The sequence below is a fragment of the Amaranthus tricolor genome, chromosome 4 (assembly GCF_026212465.1).
Source record: "Amaranthus tricolor cultivar Red isolate AtriRed21 chromosome 4, ASM2621246v1, whole genome shotgun sequence".
Lineage (NCBI taxonomy): Eukaryota > Viridiplantae > Streptophyta > Magnoliopsida > Caryophyllales > Amaranthaceae > Amaranthus > Amaranthus tricolor.
Window position 1 is genome coordinate 29,588,256 of NC_080050.1, and position 23,279 is coordinate 29,611,534.

Sequence of the window (23,279 nt, forward strand, 5' to 3'; positions counted from 1 at the left end):
ATTTTATTTAAATGAATATTTTACATATAAAAATTATTAAATATTTCATGCTTAGGAGAGGTAATACTTGGTTGAGCCCAAATTAAATGGGACAAAGGGATAGTAGTGAAGCATTGGGTTTTGAAAACTATAGTGACTCCTTCACATTCGTCTATTTCTAATACTTTCAATAATATATTTGCAAAAGAAATGATCTGGTATACAAATTTAAGCAATGCATACATGCGACAGAAAACAGTAGAGTCTAGACTTATAAGTAATGATCTTCGAGCAGCAAACCAGCAAATATACATTCAAGAACGAAAAGATGTGAGCGATATAAAAGAAATGGTGATAAACCTAAGTGCATTAAAAAGGATAAAAATACAGAGTTCCCACGAACACTCCACAGTCGACACCGTACCATGATGGTTTACAATTGTGAAAGTGAAACACAGGCTCGTCGATTGATCATATCAGTCTTTAGATTGCCTGTGACTGAGAGAATGAGATGCGAATGACCGAACCATCAAGGGTGGTAGCATTCTTGCAGACAAGGGCTTCAGTTGCTTGCTCCTCATTCTCGAACAAAACAAGGGCTTGCTTCTTGCCATTAGTCTCAAAAATTTTGTTGCTAACAATAGTACCGTGCTCCTCCAAGTGACTCACTATCTCTTCCTCGGTGATATCCTGGGGAATTGAGGACAAGTGAATCATTTTAGTAGGAGAACAGCAGTAGCGGTAATTCTTGGCTGCATTGCGGTTGAATCGGTTAAGGTTCGAGTTGAGATATTCATGGGTGTCGGCTCCTGATGTGATTTGAGGGTATCTGGAAAAGTTAACATCTAATCTTTTGCCGAAGAGTTGAATTCCCTAAAGTCCAATGCAAACAAACATTTCAGCTTAACTCGATGAATGGAATTAAAAGAAACAAGAAATGAAGAATACAAAAGCACTATATATCTATAGAAATATTGAAGGCTGCTCACAAAGAAAAATAAATGTTCTAGCAATAGATCCATCCTCCGTTGAACCAAAGTGAACTAAGTGAGTGAGTTGCAAGATGAAAAACCAATTTTTTTAAAAGGAAAAGTATATACAACATTTAAAAATAGAAGAAGGTGCTTCCTTAATCATCAAAAAGAGGAACTTTCTATTGACGAAAGAGCTTTCTATAGTCGATAAAAAAATTAACAAAATGAAATGAAAAGCCCTAGGAATACATTTTCATGGGGAAGTGTAGCTTTATCTAACCATATGAATCAAAATCTTAAGATTACCTAGTCACTAAAACATGCGCTTCCCGTACTGAATAAGGTTCAACTTCAACCTCATAAATGTGAACAGGTTATATCAAGACCCTCGTTATATATATAAGGCATGGCGAAAACAGTTATAATAAAAATAGCAGTTCAACTTTGAGCTAATAAGGTAAGCAACAAATTTTCTGGTGGCAGGGTCAAACTTTTCAATGTAAAGATTCTTTGCAGTGCTAGTTTGCCAATTACAAACTGACCAGATAGGCTTTTGCTTTATGTTTACACATTATAAATTTTTTGGAGCTAAAAGAAGAGAGCAGAAGTGGTTAAGGATGCAGTGAAAAACTATTATCACTCTTTTACTGATGTTATAACAGTCAAGTTATGGAGCCTATTATCGTGTTGAAGGGAGGAAATGATAGCCAGCCTTCACTGTTGCTTCTTTACATAAATCCTGTCGATCATCCTCATCAATCATGTAAAAAATAAAGAAAAAGCAGCTCTTAGAGGAGCCAGTATTGATGAGGTCTTTCTTGATAATCATTTAAAGAACAACCACAAGAAATGCATGAGGATCATTATATGGGTGAGTTGATGGAAGATCATGTTGCAAAGTGTTGTCCTAGGCATTTGACAAAGTCAAGAGCGGGGTCAGATACAACATGATCGGAAGGAACTATGTTAAAGATTTTCAAATGGTTAGAAATTAGGATGTCTTTTTTCCAAGAAATTTTAAACCCAACTCCCTTCAGTTGAAAACAGTCGACATTGCTTGGCTAATTGTACCTAGCAAGGAAAGAAGACTGTAAGCACCTAGAAATCTGAGCACACTTCCCCACCCCACCTCCCAAATGTTCGTCAAATAAATGTATAGGCGATCAAAGTAGGCATTCTTTAATCGAACAATCGAACAAAAAAAGAAAAAAAGTGAAGTACAAATGAGGAATCATAATCTTAGAATCAGATGGCTAAAACATGAAAGTATCCCAACATCTTCACTTCATAGTATGAAGTTCATACAATCATACTGACCAATACCCCACTCAACCAAATCCCACCTCTCCCACCCCCAGTGCAAAGCAAAAGGGAAACTTAAAAGCCAATTGTACCTTGTCAGAAATCAGAATAATAAGCCCGCCCTTGGCCATGTTATTTCCTAGTGCAATTGAACAGAAATTTTGGGTACTACAACAGGGTTATTATATCCCATCTCATCACATAATGCTAAGCCTGCCAAGTGCTAACACATGTACAAAGATGCAGATAGTCTGGTCATAGCTGAATGAAACAACAATTTCATTAACAAGCATGAAAATCCACAAAATCACAAATAATAATTTACTTCACTAACACATGTTCAAAGGTGCACATAGTCTGGTCAAATAGCCGAATGAAACAACAATATCATTAACATGAAAAATTCACAATATAAAATCTTGCACTTCACTCAAAAGGTACAGGCATCGCAAAAGGACCATTCTATTAAGGAATCAAAACTATAGCACTTGTCACAAAAAAAAAAATTGAAGATAATCCTCACATAGACATTGAAATAGAGACTAAGTTGAAGGAATTCACCACAATATCAACTTCAGAAGCAGCTACATGAGAAACTGCACTAACAAAAATAAACAGACAATAATCAGAGACATTCAAAAATCATACCTTCAGAAAATAAACAACCAATTCCGCTTGGAAGCCATCACACATTTGAACAAGGGCATGATCAGGCTTGTTACGAAGAAGTTTAATCCTCACTATGTTCCCATAAAGAGAGAATAAATTGAAAAGTTTATCCTCATCTATTCTCTGAAATAAGAGTAAACATGTAACTACAAGGATATCAAAACTAAGTCTGAACAAATTACATAGTAGGAAGGGGAGGAGAAGGAAGGAAAAATAAAAATGGACTTACATCAGGATTAAGATTAGAAACAAGGACTGTGCATCTGTCATTCGTTCCTGTAATTCCAGGGGGGAAAACACCACCAAACGCAGCCGCAATAGCTGCATGGTTTGCCATCTAAAATAAAGAGAAAAAATGACCATTAACTCAAACAAAATGTTAAATGGGAACATCCCGCATGAACGAGTAATAAACTGCATCTAAACAGATAAACTCTTAATTTTAAGTCCATCTCACCAAATCAAACTAAGTAGATCTTTTTTCTGTAATCAGGTTAGTCACAACATATAACTACCAAAAATCCAACTATCCCACCAATGCCAAGGCGCGGAAAATCAAACATAAGTAGATCTTTTTTCTGTAATCAGATTAGTCACAACTCACAACACATAACTACCAAAAATCCAACAATCCCACCAATGCCAAGGCGCTGAACACCACCCCAACCCCCACCCCCTAAAAAAAAGAAAAAAGATCTGAAATGCAAGCCATAACATAACGAACGTCGTGAATGTACAAGCAACAATATCATGGTTGCTTTATCGATTTATAGTAGATGTTAGAAGGCTAAGATAAAAAAGAGAGAGAGAACGGAAGAATATGTGGATGAGATGAAGAGGAAAAATAAATTCATGGGTAAAATTAAATGACCCAAAATAGGAAGTATAGCATAATCAAAAGGATAGATGGAGTAGTTTTTTAGTTTCTGATTATAACAGATTAAATTAAAATAGTTCGATAAGCAGTTTTTATTCATGTGAAATCGCATATGATGTCTATCAAAGGTAAAAGGAAAACATCTCGCGTACATTTGAACCTCAAACCCCTACTAGGTGGGAGCTAGTATTGGCAGTAGGTGAGGTAGTAATGGAGGCTATGTGAACAAAGTAAGCGCTATTGATAGTAGCTTATGATTGGTGACCAATGTAGAACCACGTAACATATGATGCACATTATATCACCAAGTAGACAGATAGTTGAAGCAACATGGAGATGATCGAGGAACATGCATTTGGTGAATAATAACAGGTTTCCAGAAGAGTTCACATCAATGTACTAAATACATAAAGTACAAAAGTAAATTAAGAATGCTAAGGAGGGAACTGGGAAATCATAGAGATGGAAGACTCAACATCATATTGAAAAAGAACCTTTACCACTTTAATTAGAAAAGTTTAAGTACCTGTGGAAATGCAACTGAAACCCACCAAACAAAAGAAAAAAGAAAAGGAAAGTTAGACACTTGAAATAGAATGTAAATGCAACAAAACTAGAAGCAAAATACAAAGCAACTCACCAGGTGCACCACCTGCCGGAAAAGAATACAAACCACCACCATCTGCATAGCCAGGCTGGAACAAAACTCCATGTTAAAAAATGCTGAAGAAAGTCAACATTTTGCTGATTGGAATTTTGGCATACCTGAGGAGATCTGCCTTTTGGTTCTGAAGGCAAGGATGGATTTGTGAAATCCCTGCAGATAAAATTAAAAAATCCGGTATTGTATCATCACTAATGCTGCTAATAACATTTCTTCTGCATCTATGGAAGTGTAACAAATTAATGAATTACCACATAGGACCTACCTTGTTCGCTCATTGTTATAATTCACTTGCAACTCTTCAAGACTGCACAAGACAATAACACAATTTAATAAAAGTTTTATAAATGTAGTTTGTGTCAGAAGGCAGCAATATTTGTAATCTCCATAATAAATGCATACACATACGCGCTAAATGGCACATGCACCATAAAATAAGATGTATATATAAATATTTCAGAGTTCAAACATACTTTGAAAATTGGATATCCAGTTGGCAACAACCGTCATAGATATTGCGTCCCTGAAAAAAATTGGCAAGGGTTATTCCATTCCATAGCAATTCCGAAACAGAAAATAGAATTGTTCGTTAATTGGACTCAAACCTGAAGCAAATTTCGAGCGGTAACCGCGCTTTGACGTGATTCATATTGGATAAGGGCTTGGAAACCTACAGAAAAAGCATATGCAGAAGAAACTGTTCTATTGAAGTTAAAAAAAAAAAAGAAAAAAACAAAAACACAATATCTTGATTAATCATATCATAGTATAAATGGCAAGCTACAAGCCTACAAAATATTTATTGGATAGATCATTAGGTGAATTGTAATTTTAGCATATATGAAAATAAAACCGTATAGACAAAGAGTAATTATTCGCCAAAGGAGTAATTTCAATCATAAATATGCCAAGTAAACCTACATATGTTGATATGTAACAATAAGAATTGACAATAAGAAACAGTTCTAGGCAGATAGTAAGAACGAGGAGAAAAGAAAGAAAAGCAGAAAAGAGAGAAGAACTTGAAGAAGCTGACCAGCTGACTTCTGAAATGTGACAATCTTCTCCACAGATCCATGAGGAGAAAAAACTTGATGTAGCACGTCCACAGTTATTGGATAGATCATTTGATGAATTGTAACTAAAAGAATTCGATTGGGCTGAGTTCCACAGATCACCCACAGCAGACCGGCAAAGAGACAGAAAAAGGGGGAGAGAGAAGAGAATAAATAGAGAAGAACATATAGAGAGATAGAGAGAGAACTAACAGAAATAAAACATGTAATAAATGATTTCAAGCAAGATAACAAAACTATCTCTAAGTACAGCAAGGAGAAAGAAAGCATGAAGTATAATAAAAACGCCCACATAGGCAAAACAACAACTTGGGGTGATGGAATTACTCATTAAATAATGTGCACTTATTATTTATGTGTAGTTTGCTACTAAGGGTCATTTGGGAACAACCTCTTTGTCAGCACTAACAAAGGTAGATTTACACATATCTGACCCCAAACCCCGCCCCAGGAAGGAGCCACTTAATCCTCTTTGTCAGCACTAACAAAGGTAGATTTACACACATCTGACCCCAAACCCCACCCCATGAAGGAGCCACTTAATGGCATTGGGGTAACGGAATGTTGTTGATACACAAAACAACTTCTTCTATCTCTTTCTATTACTTCTATTTTTCAAATCATTGATCCCACATATTTCCCTTCTGCTTCCTCTCTTTACTATTATGAATCAGCCACAAGACGGCTAGACAACATAACATGGACATGTATCCGTTGGGATCAAAGTACAACACGCATACAATTGTCAGACAAAGCAAAATGCTTGAATTTATTGAACATGGGAACGCTATCCAAGATTTGAACACAGGTACAGATCCGACATTTAGTTCACTTAAAACAGAAAATAAACGAAGTGTATTCCTTCAACATCTCTCTTCTCACGTCTCTGCTGTCTATGACTCTCTCCTCTCTAATGCCATCTGCCATTACTAGGAGTCTGAAAGCCCAGTTCTCACATCTCCAAGCACTGCGCCACGTTCCATAAAGAATTTGTGTCAAATGTCTTGGTCTACGTCTTAATGACATGGGTATGATGAGGGTTCTGCCATGTCGAGACTCCAGATAAACAGTGAATTACATAATCTTTTCAACATTAACCTCGATAATTGTAGCAACTATAACAACAAAAAGGACTTCATTGCCTTCTCACCAGCTGATTTAGAGGCAACTGTAACAAACAAAATGAAATGAAGGTAGTACAGACAACCTCTAAAGCTAAGATTAGTATAGCCTGTTCACCAGCCGATTTACTGCATGAAAGTTGTAAGAATTTAACTGAAATATGCATTGTGCCTTTTTGTTTCAAACTATAAAATACATTGGTGATAATTTGATTAATAGGATTAGATTCTGCAGAGAGCAAGACTTATTAGAACGTTTTCCACTTTGCCAGACTTTGTGTGACAGCTGCAAGACTACTCAAAGTTCCTACTCAATTTGGGCTACAAACTCCGAAACTAACCACCCTCCATCACACACACACATACACACACACACAAACACACCCCACCTTCACCCCTCCCAGGAAAAAGACAACACATCATGCTTTCAAGGGAAACTTTACAAGTGCACAGGGAATAAGCTTAAAGAACCCTATAGGTAATATGATGAACTTGGACTGCATCTTGAAAGTCAGTACTCAGACCAATGTTAACTTGATCGAGGATCAATCCAGGTCATGGAACGGAATCGGGAACGAAATTTATCAAGATTCAAAATACGAGGTCGGGTCGATAAGATTTTGGGTGGAGTTTTTTTAGGCTGCAGAATGCTTCAATCTGGATTGAAGCACAATTTCAGGTCAATTACTATTACGATTTACGAGTATGTACATATAAATAATGATACTAGATTCTAGGATAAAAAGGATTAAAAAAGAAAAAAGAAATAAAACAGTAGAAAAGTTTATACAAAAGAATAGCATACTACATTCGTAAGGGTAAGTATGCGAAAGGAAAATAAGTCTAGAGAATGGTAATTGTAAGTATGTAAAAGAACCAAAAAAAAGAAGAAAAAAAGAGAGAAGAAGGGGTAAGGATGTCAACATGCTGCAGAAAAAGGTAGGAAAACAAGAAGAAAAGAAACATCTAGAAGAAAAAGAAGGAAAACAGATGGTTCCTTCTTTCCCCTCCACAACAAGTAAGTTTCCATCTACTCTGTTCTCAATCTCTTCTTCATTCTCTTCTTTTCTTCTCTTCTGATGATGTTATATATCCATTTCTCTTTGATTCTTCTCGTCTTGTCCTATATCTTCAATTGGGTAGAAAAAAATTGGTCGATTTAGGTGGTAGAACACGTATTTATGATTCTACGATCTAACGATCCGATCCTATAAGGATAGTTTCAATGGTAAAAAACATTCATATTAATCCAAATTTCACTTGAGTATAAAATTATATATCTAAAATAATTATATCAATAAGACTAATATTCAAGTTTTTCTTAATTTGCAGTTTGAAAATGATTACTAAAAGTTTTAAACATAATAGCCAAAGTTAAATAAGTTTTTATTAACAACTTAAAACTTAAGAAAAATATAACTCATAATCAGTTATCTAAAGCATGTTAATGCAATTTGCAGGATCATACAATCCTACGATCCACTTTAAGTAATTTCGATCCTACCCTCTTAGCGATCCTAGTTAGTCCTAGTTAGCATCTCGATTCTAACAACCTCAGCACATGCATGTGAAATTTCAGAATCTTGCCAATAGCCATGCACGAGAATCTGACTAATAAGCTCCAGACTCAGAATAGAAGCATAAAAAGAAGATTATTAATGCTCTCACAATCATAACCTGAACCAAGTTGCACGCAAAATAGAAAAAAGTGTCAAGCCATAAGCAAAGACAATAATCATATTATAAGGTAATATATGCACTTCATAAGGATGCTTCCACTTCGTGTTAGCCATCCAATAGTATGAATCATGAAGAGATAATAGACCACTACTTGAACAGCTATAAAAGACTTATACCAACCTCATCCCCTCGCCCCTGTGCATTTTGATCCATTGTCGTTAATTCTTGATGTGATGAGAATTGAATATAAACATTCCTTCCCCTAAAAAATACATAGTACATAAATGAGTAAATAGATCAATGCTAAAGTCCACAACAACAACATATAAGGTAAACAAAGGTGTTCTATTTGATTTACAAGCATAAAACTACAAATAGTACATACAGCTATACTATCATTACAAATAAATCATATTGTTTTTGAAATATAAAATAGCGATAAGTTCAACCTAATTGACAAGCAATGACAACCTAAACAAGCCATCTCCAACAAATATTTCAAAGAAAAGTCAGGAGAACACTTTCTCAATGTGATCCCAGTCCTGCATAGCTGAGGGACCCCTAAAACATACTGAGCAAGTACAAGAAAACAATTAAAACACAGTACATTTATGAATTGATTCATTTTGTAAATTATCAGATCAGTTCATAGGATATATGAATAATAAAACATATGTAGACAAGCTGCCTGACACAGCAGGACCTAAAATGAGCGTGAAGCACTAGTACAATCATGAGAAGAGAGTGATGACCGCAACAAGATGTTTGTGATAGAGGTGCTGGTATTGGTAGAGTAAGAAGTATTAAATGGTCGAATTGAAGGGGATTGGGTGATTGAATTTGGTGAAAGAAGGAGAAATAATTGTGGAAAATTTTGGTTGTAGTTATTAAAAGACTAGTTAAATGTCGAGTCGCATTAGTTGACACAAATAAACTTATTAAGCTTAAATGCAAAAAGGTAAAGTTATAAAGGATTTAGTTGACAACCTGAAATTTATTTTGACAAAGAAATTATGGTATGCTCACCATAACGACTTCACATTGAACCTACCTAGTTAAAGGGAGGGGGAGGACTTAGACACGGTTCCAATAAATCTTCAAATTGGAAAGTTTGTATATGAGTAAGCTCATTGTTCAGCTAAATTCATCCTGGTGAGGTTGCAATACCATTACATTGCCCAATGCCACTAAACAGTGTGATACTTTTCTTCTTTCACAAAAACCTATGAACTTAGTTAATGTTTTCTTAAAGTGAAATTCATGTGTGTCTCTAAGTGAATAAACACATCCACTTTAGCCCAACTCCGTAACAGCCAAATGTAAGATCGAGATCCTACTTGGAAGATTGACTCAATAGAATCAAATCGAAGAATTGTACGATCCTACAGATAGATTAAGCGTGCTAAATTATTTAGTCTCTAGCCAAAATTATTCATTTCAACGGTTTGAATTTTTGATATTTCTTAACTTAATTTTAAGGAATAAAATGAAAAAAAATCAACAATTAGTTGATGAAGGAATTCATTTTTTAATTGTAATTATGGAATCTTATAAACATATGTGTGTATGTATTTAAATTAGTGAAAGATAATGATTAAGAAAAAATAATAGTAAATGAGACCGTTAAGCTAGATCCGACAATAGGAAATTAATTATTCTTGGAGGCATGCTACATCGGTAAAATCGAAACCATGTTAATCACATATAGTTTGTGCCTTCGAATCATTCAATCAAATATTTTAAATTAAATCATTGCAATCCTGGTTTCTTTCCACCCAAGTAGACTTCATAGTATGGTCCTTTTCTCATAGTTTAACCTTTCATTAAGTCCTAAGCAACTTACCAAAGTAAGTTCCAGAAGCGTTTCGCTTCGACATATCACATGTAACAAACCCGTCCTTATAAAACATGAAAGGTTAACAAAAATAAAATTTATGACAATTGTCACTTAAGCTTAAATAAAATAGATTGTAATATAAGTCTTAACAACCTCAAAATCATTAAACATAAAGTATTGTCTCATCAAACCAAATATTAAAGTAGCGTACACCTTAACAAAGAGTGGGCCTTCGGACCACGACCATTTATGTCATCTTGACTATGGTGGGTGCGAATGAGAACGGAGTTCGAACTACTTGCAAGTTTATAATATTTCGATGATAGTGGTATTCCTATTTTTGACTTCATGATATTTGGGTTTTTCAGGGTTGTTTTGCCCTAAGTGATATAATAAGTTTTTACGGAGATGGACTTTGTTACAAAAGAAAAGCGCTTTTCTATCTTATTTGATTTGATGGGACCTTACTTTGAGCTTAATAAGTTTGAGGTTTATAAGACTCATATTTCAATCTATTTTGCTTTAGTTTAAGAATCGTCTTAAAGATTATTTTTCGCGAAATTTTCTTATTTTATAAGGACCAATTGTTATAGTTGATATCAAAGTCGAATAGTTATACAACTTAATTTAGCATGTTACTTAGGCTCAAGTAAGGTTAGACTATAGCCAAAGGTTCCTAGTGTGAGGCTACTTAGGTAGGAAGAAACTGAAATTGGCGATGACTTGATTTAGAATTTTTTATTGAATGGTTCAAAAGCATAAACTTTATGTGATAACATAGTTTGAATTTTTCTTATGTAGCATGCCTCCAAGAATAATTTCCATGAACACAAATGACCTTATGATATATATGATGAAAATATAATTAAATTCCATGTACTATTTCTCTATATTTATTTTCAGAGATGAAAAATCTTTGTGAATAAATATATTAAATTGGACTTTGGAAAAAGATATAGAATGCTTGAAGTTATAGACTCATAGCTATGGTTTGAAAAGGATGGGATCTCGAGTTAGTGAAACTAAATCTATAATGGACTAGATATATGAAAATTTTAGACTAGATTTGGACTCAAATTTTGTATCTAAAATCTTCAAATTAGATTTGGACTTGGAAAAATATAACCTAATTTACCTCATTCTGTATGTGTAACATTTCCTTAGCACCCTTCTAAGATCTCTTCATAACTTCTATATAGAAATCATTAACCTCTCTCACAGTTTTTTAAGAATACTAGAAAATCCATATAGAGAACACACATTTCATATCTACCTCCAAAAAACATGAACCATATCAAATGATAATCGCTAAGCGCATTGAAAAGTTATTTTATAAACATCAAGAAACCAAAGGCCTCCAATATTAGCATAAACTTGGTCCAAAAAAGATTCCACAAATTCAAGAAACTTTAATGAAACGGAAAATAGGAGATATTAACAACACAAACATAAACCCAACATATTCATACAAAAAAATCAAGCACATGTCACCAATATTAACTCTTACAACAGAAGCATGATCTTCAAAAACACACCTAATAGCGGGTTGAGTATTGGTGTAGCATTGTAGCACATTGACGGCTGACGGAACATCTTGCATTTGAACAAGAGCCTATAAAAATTTTTGGGAAGATATCCAATGAAAATGATAAACACATCCCAGTGAAATAGTCCCTAACAAAAATACAAACAATGGACAAACCTGATTTTTTGCACGCAACATCACAAGTTTTGTGACAACCCCAAATGGTTGAAAGAGCTGAAGCAAATCATTCTAAGAGAAGAAGATAAATTAAACACAAGAATATACAAATACAAGTACTCAAGATGTGTCATGGAAATCACAGTGCATATGGGGAGAAATCAGTTCTCTCAATACTCCATTGAACTCTATTGTTATTAATCAATCAATAAAAGAATAACGAGTAGGATCCTAAGAGAAAGTAGCCAAAATTGGGCATCCTCCGTAGAACGTTTGTGTATGATTTTATTGCTCTAATATTGTTGCATTCTCTTTCTCAATCTTTGATCTCCACATTTCAAATTTTCACAAAAAACGCTACCATAGAACTTGAATTGAATTCTTGATTGAGTAAAAGTTGATCTTAATAGAGCAAACGTCTTGGGGACATGTACAACATGCAACGTTCAACATGTTTAACATCACATGAGAAAGAGAAGGTTGTCTATTACACATTCTTTATATTGAGCTCAACAAAACTAAGATATATTAGCTTTTTAATCTATTCAATGCACATATTCAACCATTAATATATAATCCAAAAATATAAAAATATATACTCCCTCCAATTCTTTTTACTTGTCCCATTTCTTTATTAGGTAAGTTCACCTTACTTGTCCCATTTCTATTTTAAGATCTATACTTATAGGTGGTCTCCTTATTTTCTTAATATTAAAAATACCCGATATTACACATGTGTCAACTATTTTAGGTGGTCCCCTCATTTTCTTAATATTTGTGCCCAAACCAAATGGGACAACTGAATTGAATTGGAAGGAGTATTAAATTTATATTTGGTAAGAATATGCCACTTGACTATGTTTAACCTATAGATTAAAAATAAAATATGATTTAACACTGATCAATAAATAATGCCAAAAAGCAAATGATAACTTAGTGGTGAAATAGAGGGATAGTTTATACTTCAATTAGATACTGTAAGGGTGAAATTGATACCTCAGAAATTTCATGTCCAACATTACGTACATGAATAACCTTAGATGGTTCAGCCATTATTCAACCTGAAAAACACTCAAATGATCATAAATCATGGAAGTTATCTCACTAATTACGCCAAATATCCATCAAGCTCACTACAAAACATCGAATTCTAATTAATCATCAAAATCGGTTTCATTTTAAGAATAAAATCAGCGCTAAATCAATTCAATCCAATCACATTAAATCAAATTCACATGTATGGAGAAAAAAACTTTGAACAGAAACTAGTGAGTTCAGCAATTCAAAAGAAAAACCTTGGATGAAATCAACTGATAATGAAAAGGAAAGTGAAATTAATGCTTACCGAAAGATTTTCAGATAGCGAAAAGGAGAGAAGTCGAGAAGAAGGGGAGTGAAAGAGGAGAGAAGAATGGATTTGAGTGCCCTAGACTTCAAACTTCATACTTAGGTTGGACAGTGGACGGGCCTTAGAGCCGCTGCTTTGTTCCTTGAAACTTGTATAAGTTTGTATGTAAGGCCTTATCCTAATTCCTTACTTTCATGGTATTTGATTTGATATGGAGTACTTTGTTCAAAGTACAAATCTTGTGCGAATTAAAAACAGGTCGAGTTTGAAATTATAAGTCGAGTCATGTAAATATATGTGCATGGAAAGGTGTAGGAGTGATATTAGTTGTTGAGTTGATGAAAACGAATAAATTAAAGTATTATCGTGACTTTATTGATTATTTAAAATAATTGGAAAATACAATAATACTTAATTTAGATCGTTTATTTTGATAGTTAAAAAAGGTTATATTAATTTTCTTGTGATTTAATAGATTGAAGATATTTATTGCCATATGGGACTATACAGAGCTAAGTTATGCTTGAATGGTCATGGAATATGGAGATTTAACATGGAGTATAACTTTTTTTGACATTATAAAAAAAGCAAATGTAGAGAAATGCGGTGGATGTTGCGGGTTCAGTGAAGATCGGAGATTGACCGGTGGTGACGGAAGGGGGAGAGGTGGAAGAAAGACTAACAAAAGCGATGAAGAGAGAGAAAAGGTGGGAGTATTTGAGAGTTTTTTCGATAAGTGATAAAGTTAGAATTATTTCAGGAATACGTAAGTAAGAATTATATTGAAAATTGAATAACTTGTCGAATATTTGTCGTCTTTTCTTTTCCAATTGGGATCAGAAAGATTATATTTTTGACCTATCCCAAGGATGATGACCAAGAGTTCCTTTGACAAAGTTACAAAACTGCTAAAAGAGAATGATTTGCTTCAATTACATCTAAGTATCCAACCATTGTACAAAAAGATGAGATTCATAAGTTCATGATCACAATTCACACATCAAGAAACAATGAATAGGATAGCTTACAAAATGAAATTTCAGTTTCACAAAGATTAAAAAATGCGATTGAAACTCGCAGTCTTGGAAAATCTAAATAACGTTCAATAGTGGCAAGAACTCAGCAGCGGAACACGCTGAAAAGAGCACAACCAATAAATGCAGCATCATCGCAACAGCATAGTCTCACACTAGGGATAGCTCCCCGGCACCAATGTTACGCTTGACAAGTTTAGCCCACGACTCATTAGTCTCGGTGATGACCTTGAGGGCATAATCCTGCATATTAAGCAATACGTCAAAATTTGATATTCAATTATCATGCTTCGTTTCGATGAACAAATACTAAAGCTCATGGTTCATGGTTGCTTTGACTTGAGCATCAAATTTTGTTCCTATGTGAAAATATACCACACCAAAACTAAGACTTCTATATATCCGTATAAGCACGGCACCACATGAGAAAACCTTTACGATATTTCGGTGATTAATATCATGCTATTAATAACATGATATTAATCACCCATAAGACATCCTTAATAGCATGATTAATAGCATGATATTAATCATCAAAAGAAAACCTTTACGTGGTTGAAACCATAAGATATCGTTTAGTTTGAGAATCTTTACAACACGGTCGATGCAATGCAACCTTGTTTTTACACTATACTCAGGAGATTTATGTACATTTTGACACTATTAGTCAACATCCCCGGAAGTTTTTCACGAAAAGTCAAACTTGGACTTGTAACAAGTATTCAAATAAAGTGAAATAGCTCACAGATACCCCACATTTTTAAAATTTAATTTCGAAGGAATTTTGTAATACACCCTTAAACAAGAGGTGTGGATAGGAGGAGTTGTAAAGAATATGAAAGATTTTGGTCTAGAAGTTCATATGATGAGATAAATATGAAAAGAACATGGAAAGTTATGTCGACAATCACTGGTTACGGATATATTCAGATCAATAGCTTAATGTAAAGGCATAAAGCTTATATTCCTGCATACACGAAAAGGGGAAAAAGTACCTTGTTTGCTGCCTTGTTGCCAAGACCAAACTTGTTAGCTGGTTTTCCATCAGGGATCTTGTAATCTCTAAACCAGTCCCTGATTGCTGTTAAAGTTCCCTGTTGAACAATTTTGCGTCAGAATCGTGAAATCTGGCTGATCACTACACCACTCATAACTTAAGCAAACGACTAAAACACATATCAGAAGCCATAGCTTTCCATACTCAGTAAAACCAAGAAGAAAACATGACTTCTGAAACTTCGAGACCACTTTCAATAGGTTTTGGAAATATTCGTATGTTTAAACAGAAATTAAGCAACAAGATGTCCAATAAGCTAAATTCATAGGGGACCAATGAATGATTTTAAAAGAAATGAGAATAGATAGAAAGTTTGCAACACTCAGTCATTTTGTACAATCAAAAGTTCATTACGTTGAAAAGCACCACAAACCATACCATAAAAAGTGGTCATTTTAATCAAAAGAAGCAAAACATCTTACAACCTTTGAGTCCATTGAAAACCTAGGATCATGTGCACCAATGGATATAATTAATGTAATTAGTTTATATAAAGGAACTTGCCTAGTATATAAATACTGTAGAATTTAGTCATATCTATCAAAAGAAGTGATTGGCATCCAACAACCTGTTACTTGGTAAAGAATGTAGGACCATGTGCACCCTTACATTTTAGAAATGCTTACAACAAAGTCTTTAGATCCTTCCTTTGCTGCCCATTCATTCATGCTTCAAACGCCAACATAGATTTTTCGGGTCAAAATTTTGACTTGTGATTAACTTTCAATCTATCACTTTTCATATAATCCTAATACTTTACAAGAAAATGAGATTTCCATGGAGTTAATTTTTTGCCTCTAGTTTTGGTTCTGAGAGCTATGATGATCTATTCACTACTTGGTAGATAGAAGTGGCATTCTTAAGATTGTTAGGATGCTCGACACTGCAAAAAGAAGAACCTAACACATACACCCTTCTATTCTAATCAAATGTCTCATTTCCTCTTTTGGCATACTCACATCAAATGTCTCATTTTCTTATTTGCTAACCTTTTTCCCTTATTTATACCCTCATGGGATCAACTATTTTCACAATTGCCATTGAATTATCATTTTTCCCTTTCTCACTCATCACATGTGGTCACATGTGGTCCCCTTTTCCTTTTTAAATGAGATATTTGATTAGAATACGAGGGAGTAATACGCTGAAGTATAGCAATTAGCATCATTTGATTAGTGTATAATGCAGAGCCCGTCAGCCCGTCACACAGTATGAAACTTGTTCACTTATAGTAGACCAAAATAGTAAATCCCAAATGGAAAGGAAACATATGAGTGACCTTCCTGAATCAAGTTGAATAGAAGTATTTACACACTTCAGTTTACATCATCTTTGGCAATGCATCCAATAGGGTTGTAAAACGGATACTTCTAAGAAAGGGGGAAAAGAGACGAATAATACAGCACATTTCACAGGAAGACTCAAGGAACTGAGAAGGAAACAACATACAGGGAAATGCTTCTCCACATCCTCAACGTCATTCACAAGAGAAGCTTTTGGATCATCCAATGAAATTGCAATTATTTTCCAGTCCAGTTCACCCTCATCAATCATGGCCAAAGCACCAAGAGGCTTGACTTTCAGAATCTCTCCGATCTTCCGCTGCTTTTCACCGATTTCAACTACGTCGACTGAAAGTACAGAAATGAAATTGAGGACGAGCTAAAATTTTCTTATCACCGTGAAAGGTACAAGAACTATATATGTTTAGCTAAAAAACTTGAAATGAAAAACATGAATCAATTGTAACTTACCAGGATCATTGTCTCCGAATGCACCTTCTACGTCAGAGTTGGCATGTGATGGGTCTTCCCATGTTTGCGGCAATAGGCCATAATTCCAATTAATATTGTACCTGTGAAAGAAAAATTCAAAGGGATAACGTTAGTAATGTTCACATAAAGACGATCACAAAGCATCGGTAAGCTGTAAACTGAAGCAGAGTTGAGAAGATAAAGTGAACACTTGTAATTTTGAACACCCAAATCAAGAGCTGATTGTTAAGAGTGTGGTAACACCGTTGCAGTCTTACACATAGAGAGCTAATGACCAAACAGCCTCTCCAATAGAATTGATTGCTTGGAGTTTTTTTTGCAAATGTCTCCAGTAACCCATCTGAAATTGTTTTCTAGTATTGAGAAAAAAAATTTATTTACTATTTAACAATCCAGGTACTTAACTTTAGGTGTATGATCACCAAATTCAACCGAAGTTCGTTGATATACTACTCATTTTCATGTGGTGACTGGTGCCTAGAGCATGATGAACAAAAAAAAAAAAAGTGTCTATCACTGGTATAGGCATAGCCCATTATAATACTCAAACTGTCAAAGTACAAAATTTTATCTAATGCCTAAAACTACATTTCAATACTTTATCCCTTTAACTGTTGGATACTTTAATAGTTTTGCTGCAGATAAAAATGCAAACAGCAGCTGATAAATTTTAGGACAAATTGGGGAGGTAAGATGCAATTTCATACAGCAACGTACAGTAAGTCATTGCCATTACAGAGAGAGACAAAGGCCACTCTCAGACCTTGAGGTTAGTGTTTGGAGCATAACCCAGCACGAGATTTCAAAATCGAAGTTTGAGCAAAACAAAATGATGATTTTGAACTCATAAGTCTAGCAGAAAATGAGAAAATCGAGTACAAATACAAATTAATAGAGAATTTGAAATGGGGTATGGGATTCCATCTTTTGATTCCTTGATTCCTTGCTTTCTGAACTATAAACTCCATGATTGTATAGTAAGAGATAGAAAGAAAAGATAAAGAAAGCAAGAATGTAAAAAGATTAAAAGAGAACAACTAAGAAAAGAATGACACAATCATGGATAAATATGATACTGTAACGCATATCTTACGGATAATATCGAAGTTTTCCCTTCTTTGTATCTTGTTTTATGGGAGTGTAAAGTTCATCAGTAGCAACCTCCATCTTGGCACTTGACTCTTTCGGTATTTCAACCACAAAATTAAAAACACCATCTCCCAATTGCAAAGGGATATCATGCCATGGGGAAACCTATAAGTGAAAACATGCAACAATAAAAAGTGTGGCCCACAAAAAAAGTTGTAAGTCACAATAAACAGCAAACACAGATGAACTTCTTCACAAATAAAGCAAAATAAGTTTCTATAGAAATAGCCAATAATTATAGAAGTGAAAGAGATAAAATAACCGCGAGATTTTTGGTTTTGGAAAAAATAATAACATCAACAGTCAAGAACCAAGGTGCATATAAAACGTATAATGTCCAACAGAACTTATTCTCATCACGAAATCATGAGAGTTTGTTATAAACATTTAAACATATTTCAACCTCATCTTCAGTTTCTTAAAATTGTGCTTCTCAGCTACTACCTTGGAAAACTAACTACAGTGACACCACAACAAAACTCGAATCCAACAACACTAAGTGTACAATACATTAACTCAAAGAAATGCAACTCAGAAAGGTATGGAGTTATCAAGTATTCCCAAATGCAAATGCAAATACAAGGCTACTGAATTGAAAGAAACATTTTTTATCAACGCAGCAAAGCATTCAAAAACGAAACAATTAATATGATCGTCAATGCAGAAGCAGCGCTTTCGTAGCTATTCCAAAACCAACAAATGTAGGGAGTAGACCACAGCTTTCTATTACGCAGAATCTTGCTAAGAAAAATTGAGTCTACTAGTGAGGTATGAAAAAATTAATGAAGATGCACCAAACTAAGTAAAGAAGAATAATCCCGTAAGTAAGAGCTAGATAGCCAATCTAAAGTACAAATATTTCAATATTAAGCAACTAAAAACAGACAGTAACTATAATAATAACACTAAAAAGCCGATCAACCCGCCCTTATACACATTTGACAAACTTTTTCAACATCAACCTGATCTTTAAGAAATAACAAAAAGACCTTTTCTTTTTAGGTATAAGTTAAGTTAAAGCTGCAACGATAATCTCATTTCTAGTACGAGTGAGCCAAAAATAAAAAGAAGAAAATAAAGATTCAAGAAGAATGTTAGACATAACAAATGAAACAAGCCGAATTTTAGCTCCCATTTCCGAAATAAATCTTCAATGCTTCTTCTTAACTTATAATGTAAGAATCTTTGAGCTCACATACATGGCTTTTGCATCAAAAGAAACTTTACAATGGTTATATCTCAAGCAATTGCCTTTAATGACATCTTTCAATTGAAAAATCACTTCCTTCAACAATATCACTGATAACTCCAACCAATGATAGAATAATTTCCAACTTCTTAAGTACAAAAAGCTTTCACAAACAATTGATATTGTTGGAAAATAAACCACATTGATTCCACATCGAGAAATTGGATAGAGATCGACTAACAAAAAAAGCTTGATAGGCGGCTCCTCCAATAACCAATTGGTTTTAGGATGGAATTCTCCTCTTTTGTAGGCCTTTTGTGGGTCTTATCATATACAAGTCTAATAGCAAATTTATCGGCACAACAATCCATAACCCCAATGTGGCTCCCACCTAAGCCGGGCGGTACGCAACTTTACCTTTATCGGTTATAAAAAAATATTGTTTTCCCATTAACCCCATACTCCATAGATTTACAAACACTTGATATTCAATGAAAATTGACAGACAAACAAAAACCCATATACATAGACTTGAGAATCATTTGATTAATACGTTCAATGACAATCAACAAGAACAACTGTACTCAATCACCCAATTAAATCAAAACAATTACAAATTTAAGAACAACCCAACATAATCCAAACCATTAAAAAAAGAAAATGTTAACATTTCAGCAATCATCAAAAAAACAACAAAAATCCAGTAACAGGGAGAGAGAAATATACTTTTTTGCCAGAATTATCTTCAAAAAAGACACGATAATCAAGGGTTTCAGGCTGACCATGCTCTTTAGAAACAACATCTTCAGGTCTATGAATAGCGCGACAAGTAAAGAGCTTTCTAGAGAGAGTTGGAGTGAAAGAAAGAGATCGTTTAACAGAGTGAAAAGAAGGAGGACGTTTCAAGATTAAAGTACAGCTTGTGCTTGTGGCTGCGGCCATTACTCTTGTAGTCGCCATTGTTGCTCAAACTCAAGCTTTACTCCACTGAATCTGGTCGCAGTTACAGCCACAAATGCAGAGAGTAGAATATAATTGGGTATTTGTTTGTCGCAGAATGTGAATCTGTGTGGTGCTTAAAGGGGACTTATCGGGTCAACCATTGTTCCATTTTTGGCATAAATGGGTATTTGAATACCCGTATTTAGTAAAAACGGGTTTTCGAAACCAAAAAAATCGGGTTTTCATTTGTGTTTGTGGATTTAGGAAATTTGAAAAAAAATAAGATTTTTTAACAATTTTATTTAAAAAATAAGCTTTAGTCAAACTTTATTCTCAAAATAAACGTCTTTGGCTCCAAAGCTAGGTTTGATGTATTCTCGCTTTTACTAACAGCGAATTAAAAGAAATGGTCAAAATTTTAGTCAAGTCTGAAGTCGCTGTTACTAACAGCGACTTAAAGGTTGACTGGTCAAACCTTAATGTCGCTGTTACTAACAACGACTTCAAGCTTGACTAAAATTTTGACTTTTATTGACTTTTTTGTATGATTTAAACTAGCCGTTATAAAATTGAAAAATAGCTATTATGAAGTTGAAAATAGCCGTTGTTATTCCATCATTCTTGTTCTAGTTAATTGATTTTGAAGGTAATATAAAGTATTATGTTAGTATTATTCTCAATTTATAAATGTTAATATTATTTTTGAATGTTTACTTATATTACTCTAACATATGTGTTCCGTAGATGTCACAGGAGCATTTTATTAAAGAGCTTTGTGATTGTGGTTATGAAGTTGAGATTAATACAGATTGGAGCGACGTCGATCTTGGCCGTAATTTTGTAGATTGTCCTTTCTACTTGGATGAAGGATTCGGATACACGTACTTTAGGTGGGTTGCTCCGAATCGTACCAAATGTCTTGAAAAAGAAAAACAAGAGCTTAAAGATGAGGTATTTAATCTCAAGAGACAAATAGATGATATTGAACATAGGAAAGAAGAGACTGAAAGGATTATGAGAAGTTGAAGAAGCAATCTTAGTTAGCGGCGGTGGTTTAACTTAACGAATGAACTATGTAATTTGATATGGATTTGTTGAACATGAATGAAATTGTGTTGAATTTTCGAGAGCATTTTCCCTATTTGAATATGATTGTCTGTTTGATTTTGATTAAATTCATACTTGATTCTTGGCGGAATGATTCATCACCAAAAACTCTGAGTAATTAACATCATTTCATTCATAATAAACATGTGATAATACGATAAAAATATACACATCTACATCTATATTACAAATTAAACACAATATGTACAAATGTTCAATATATACAAAATGTTACTAATGTTCAATATATACAAACAGTATACTAATGCTAATCCTCCTCCTGTACCCTGTTTAACTGTGACGGTTTACGACACCTCCTACGATAGTAAGAGGCTGTCGCATGACGCTCGGGTAGGGGAGGTGATTGATACTGGGATGATCCAGCACCCTGTGAGGACCTGGCACGATAGTCGGGGCACGTTAAGTGTACCTCCTCAAGATGAACGTCGGCATGATGAGGAGATGACCCCTACTCGTCCATAGTGGTGCCAGGCACAGCGACTTCTGGAATGAAGTGCTGAAATTGTGTCCCTAGGAGTATGCCTTGGGCAATCTCTCGTACAGGCTCCTCCTGAATGGAGCTGATAATAGCTGCAATGCCCTGTGCCTACATTAAGCCTGAAGTATTAATGAAATGTATAACATGTAAGTTCTATGGATAAGAATCAATGTTGAAGAATACTTACAAATTGTGTCATCGTCGGTGCTGCGGGAGCGTACTGGGTGGCCGCGATAATACCACGTGGTGTCATACATCGACGAGTGATGGAGAGAAACCACGGCATGTAATCCGCCAAAGTGGGTGCGCCTATAGCCTCGATCGGCGCACCTTGGGCTAACAGCTCTAGCCTGTGATCCCAAACGATCTATATGGCGCCAGTTGATCTCCAACCAGTTCTTGGGCTCCCGACCCTTTCATGAGCTGTGATGGAGATCTGCCACTGTGTCACAAGGTGGCGAGATGCCCTGTTCCATCCCAAATTGGCGCAGTACGCGCTCAGGGAGATGCACTTCGACTATGTCGAAACATATCAAAGGTACAAAGGCTCTCCACGCCCCTGACAATATCCCTGAGTGCTGAGGCAATGCAGCGTATGCCTCAGCGGGGTAAGGGTCCCATCGAAACTACACGTGAAAATGTAATTAATAAATTACGCAATATCCCTTGTACGTCTATCAAAGGACCACCGCGATCCATACGGCATATGTGAGGGTGGAAGAATTGGTGGTGCAAATGCACCACGTCCCACAGTCCTCATCGGTTGCCCAATGAGAATGTGCTCTCATGCCCAAAGCTATGAATTACAGATATGAGTAAGTAAACGAAATATAAGAAAAAATTAAGAAACAAAGCGCTAACATGTAAAGTTAGTATTACCTGGAGAATAATCAGGGGCCCAGCGATCTCCTTCACGTTCTTCCGTGAAGCGTCACACAGTCTCCTGTACAGATAAGCTAGGGCTGCAGAACCCCAGCTGTAACCGAAGATGACCTCCCATGCTGCATCAAGCAACGTCAAGTACAAAAGTTGTACCCTGTTGCTAATCTTGTCGGAGAACAAGACAGCACTAATTGGATATAATGGTAGCCTCATCAGCACCTTCAGGGAGGTGCGAGAAGTTCTGCGCAAGCCATGTTACGCGCAACCCACTCCCTTTGGCTACCTCTGGGAGAGATCGGACTCCTGATACCCTATGCACTATATCTTGCCAACTTTCGAGTTAACGTCCAACGGTACAGACTGTATGTCCCTCGATGGCAAGCCGTGTAAGCACAGCTACGTCAAGTAAAGTGACA

General features: G+C 35.1%; 2 protein-coding genes across 3 annotated transcripts; both read right to left on the reverse strand.

Annotated features, from left to right (window-relative positions):
• Positions 1-152: 152 nt before the first annotated feature.
• LOC130810113 (polypyrimidine tract-binding protein homolog 3-like) lies at positions 153-13,479 on the reverse strand. 2 transcript variants are annotated; one of them, XM_057676064.1, is made up of 15 exons: positions 13,227-13,479; positions 12,878-12,942; positions 11,882-11,953; positions 11,715-11,791; positions 8,523-8,604; positions 5,502-5,625; positions 5,071-5,162; positions 4,939-4,988; positions 4,731-4,772; positions 4,567-4,618; positions 4,442-4,496; positions 4,328-4,341; positions 3,154-3,261; positions 2,904-3,047; positions 153-852 (listed from the first exon to the last, which is right to left on the reverse strand). In XM_057676064.1, the coding sequence occupies exons 2-15, from the start codon at positions 12,932-12,934 to the stop codon at positions 463-465; spliced, it is 1,359 nt and encodes a 452-aa protein (XP_057532047.1). In that variant the 5' UTR covers positions 12,935-12,942; positions 13,227-13,479; the 3' UTR covers positions 153-462. The 2 variants fall into 2 exon arrangements, with proteins under 2 accessions (XP_057532047.1, XP_057532048.1); XM_057676065.1 differs by having other exon boundaries at positions 5,071-5,135; positions 13,227-13,477.
• A 659-nt stretch (positions 13,480-14,138) lies between these two features.
• LOC130810114 (soluble inorganic pyrophosphatase 6, chloroplastic) lies at positions 14,139-20,521 on the reverse strand. Its single transcript, XM_057676066.1, has 6 exons — positions 20,160-20,521; positions 18,189-18,349; positions 17,075-17,175; positions 16,770-16,951; positions 15,259-15,357; positions 14,139-14,506 (listed from the first exon to the last, which is right to left on the reverse strand). The coding sequence occupies exons 1-6, from the start codon at positions 20,391-20,393 to the stop codon at positions 14,414-14,416; spliced, it is 870 nt and encodes a 289-aa protein (XP_057532049.1). The 5' UTR covers positions 20,394-20,521; the 3' UTR covers positions 14,139-14,413.
• Between the last annotated feature and the right edge of the window lie 2,758 nt (positions 20,522-23,279).

What these genes read in the sequence shown, in the direction of transcription:
- LOC130810113 (XM_057676064.1), bottom strand. Translation starts at nt 12,934, where the DNA reads ATGGCTGAACCATCTAAGGTTATTCATGTACGTAATGTTGGACATGAA. An exon ending in AATACTCAACCCGCTATTAG is followed by an intron (nt 8,605 to 11,714) that starts GTGTGTTTTTGA and finishes TGTATTTTTTAG; the next exon opens with GGGAAGGAATGTTTATATTC. An exon ending in TATAACAATGAGCGAACAAG is followed by an intron (nt 4,619 to 4,730) that starts GTAGGTCCTATG and finishes TTTTATCTGCAG; the next exon opens with GGATTTCACAAATCCATCCT.
- LOC130810114 (XM_057676066.1), bottom strand. Translation starts at nt 20,393, where the DNA reads ATGGCGACTACAAGAGTAATGGCCGCAGCCACAAGCACAAGCTGTACT. An exon ending in ATGTGGAGAAGCATTTCCCT is followed by an intron (nt 15,358 to 16,769) that starts GTATGTTGTTTC and finishes ATTGTTCAACAG; the next exon opens with GGAACTTTAACAGCAATCAG. An exon ending in GCAACAAGGCAGCAAACAAG is followed by an intron (nt 14,507 to 15,258) that starts GTACTTTTTCCC and finishes CTTAATATGCAG; the next exon opens with GATTATGCCCTCAAGGTCAT.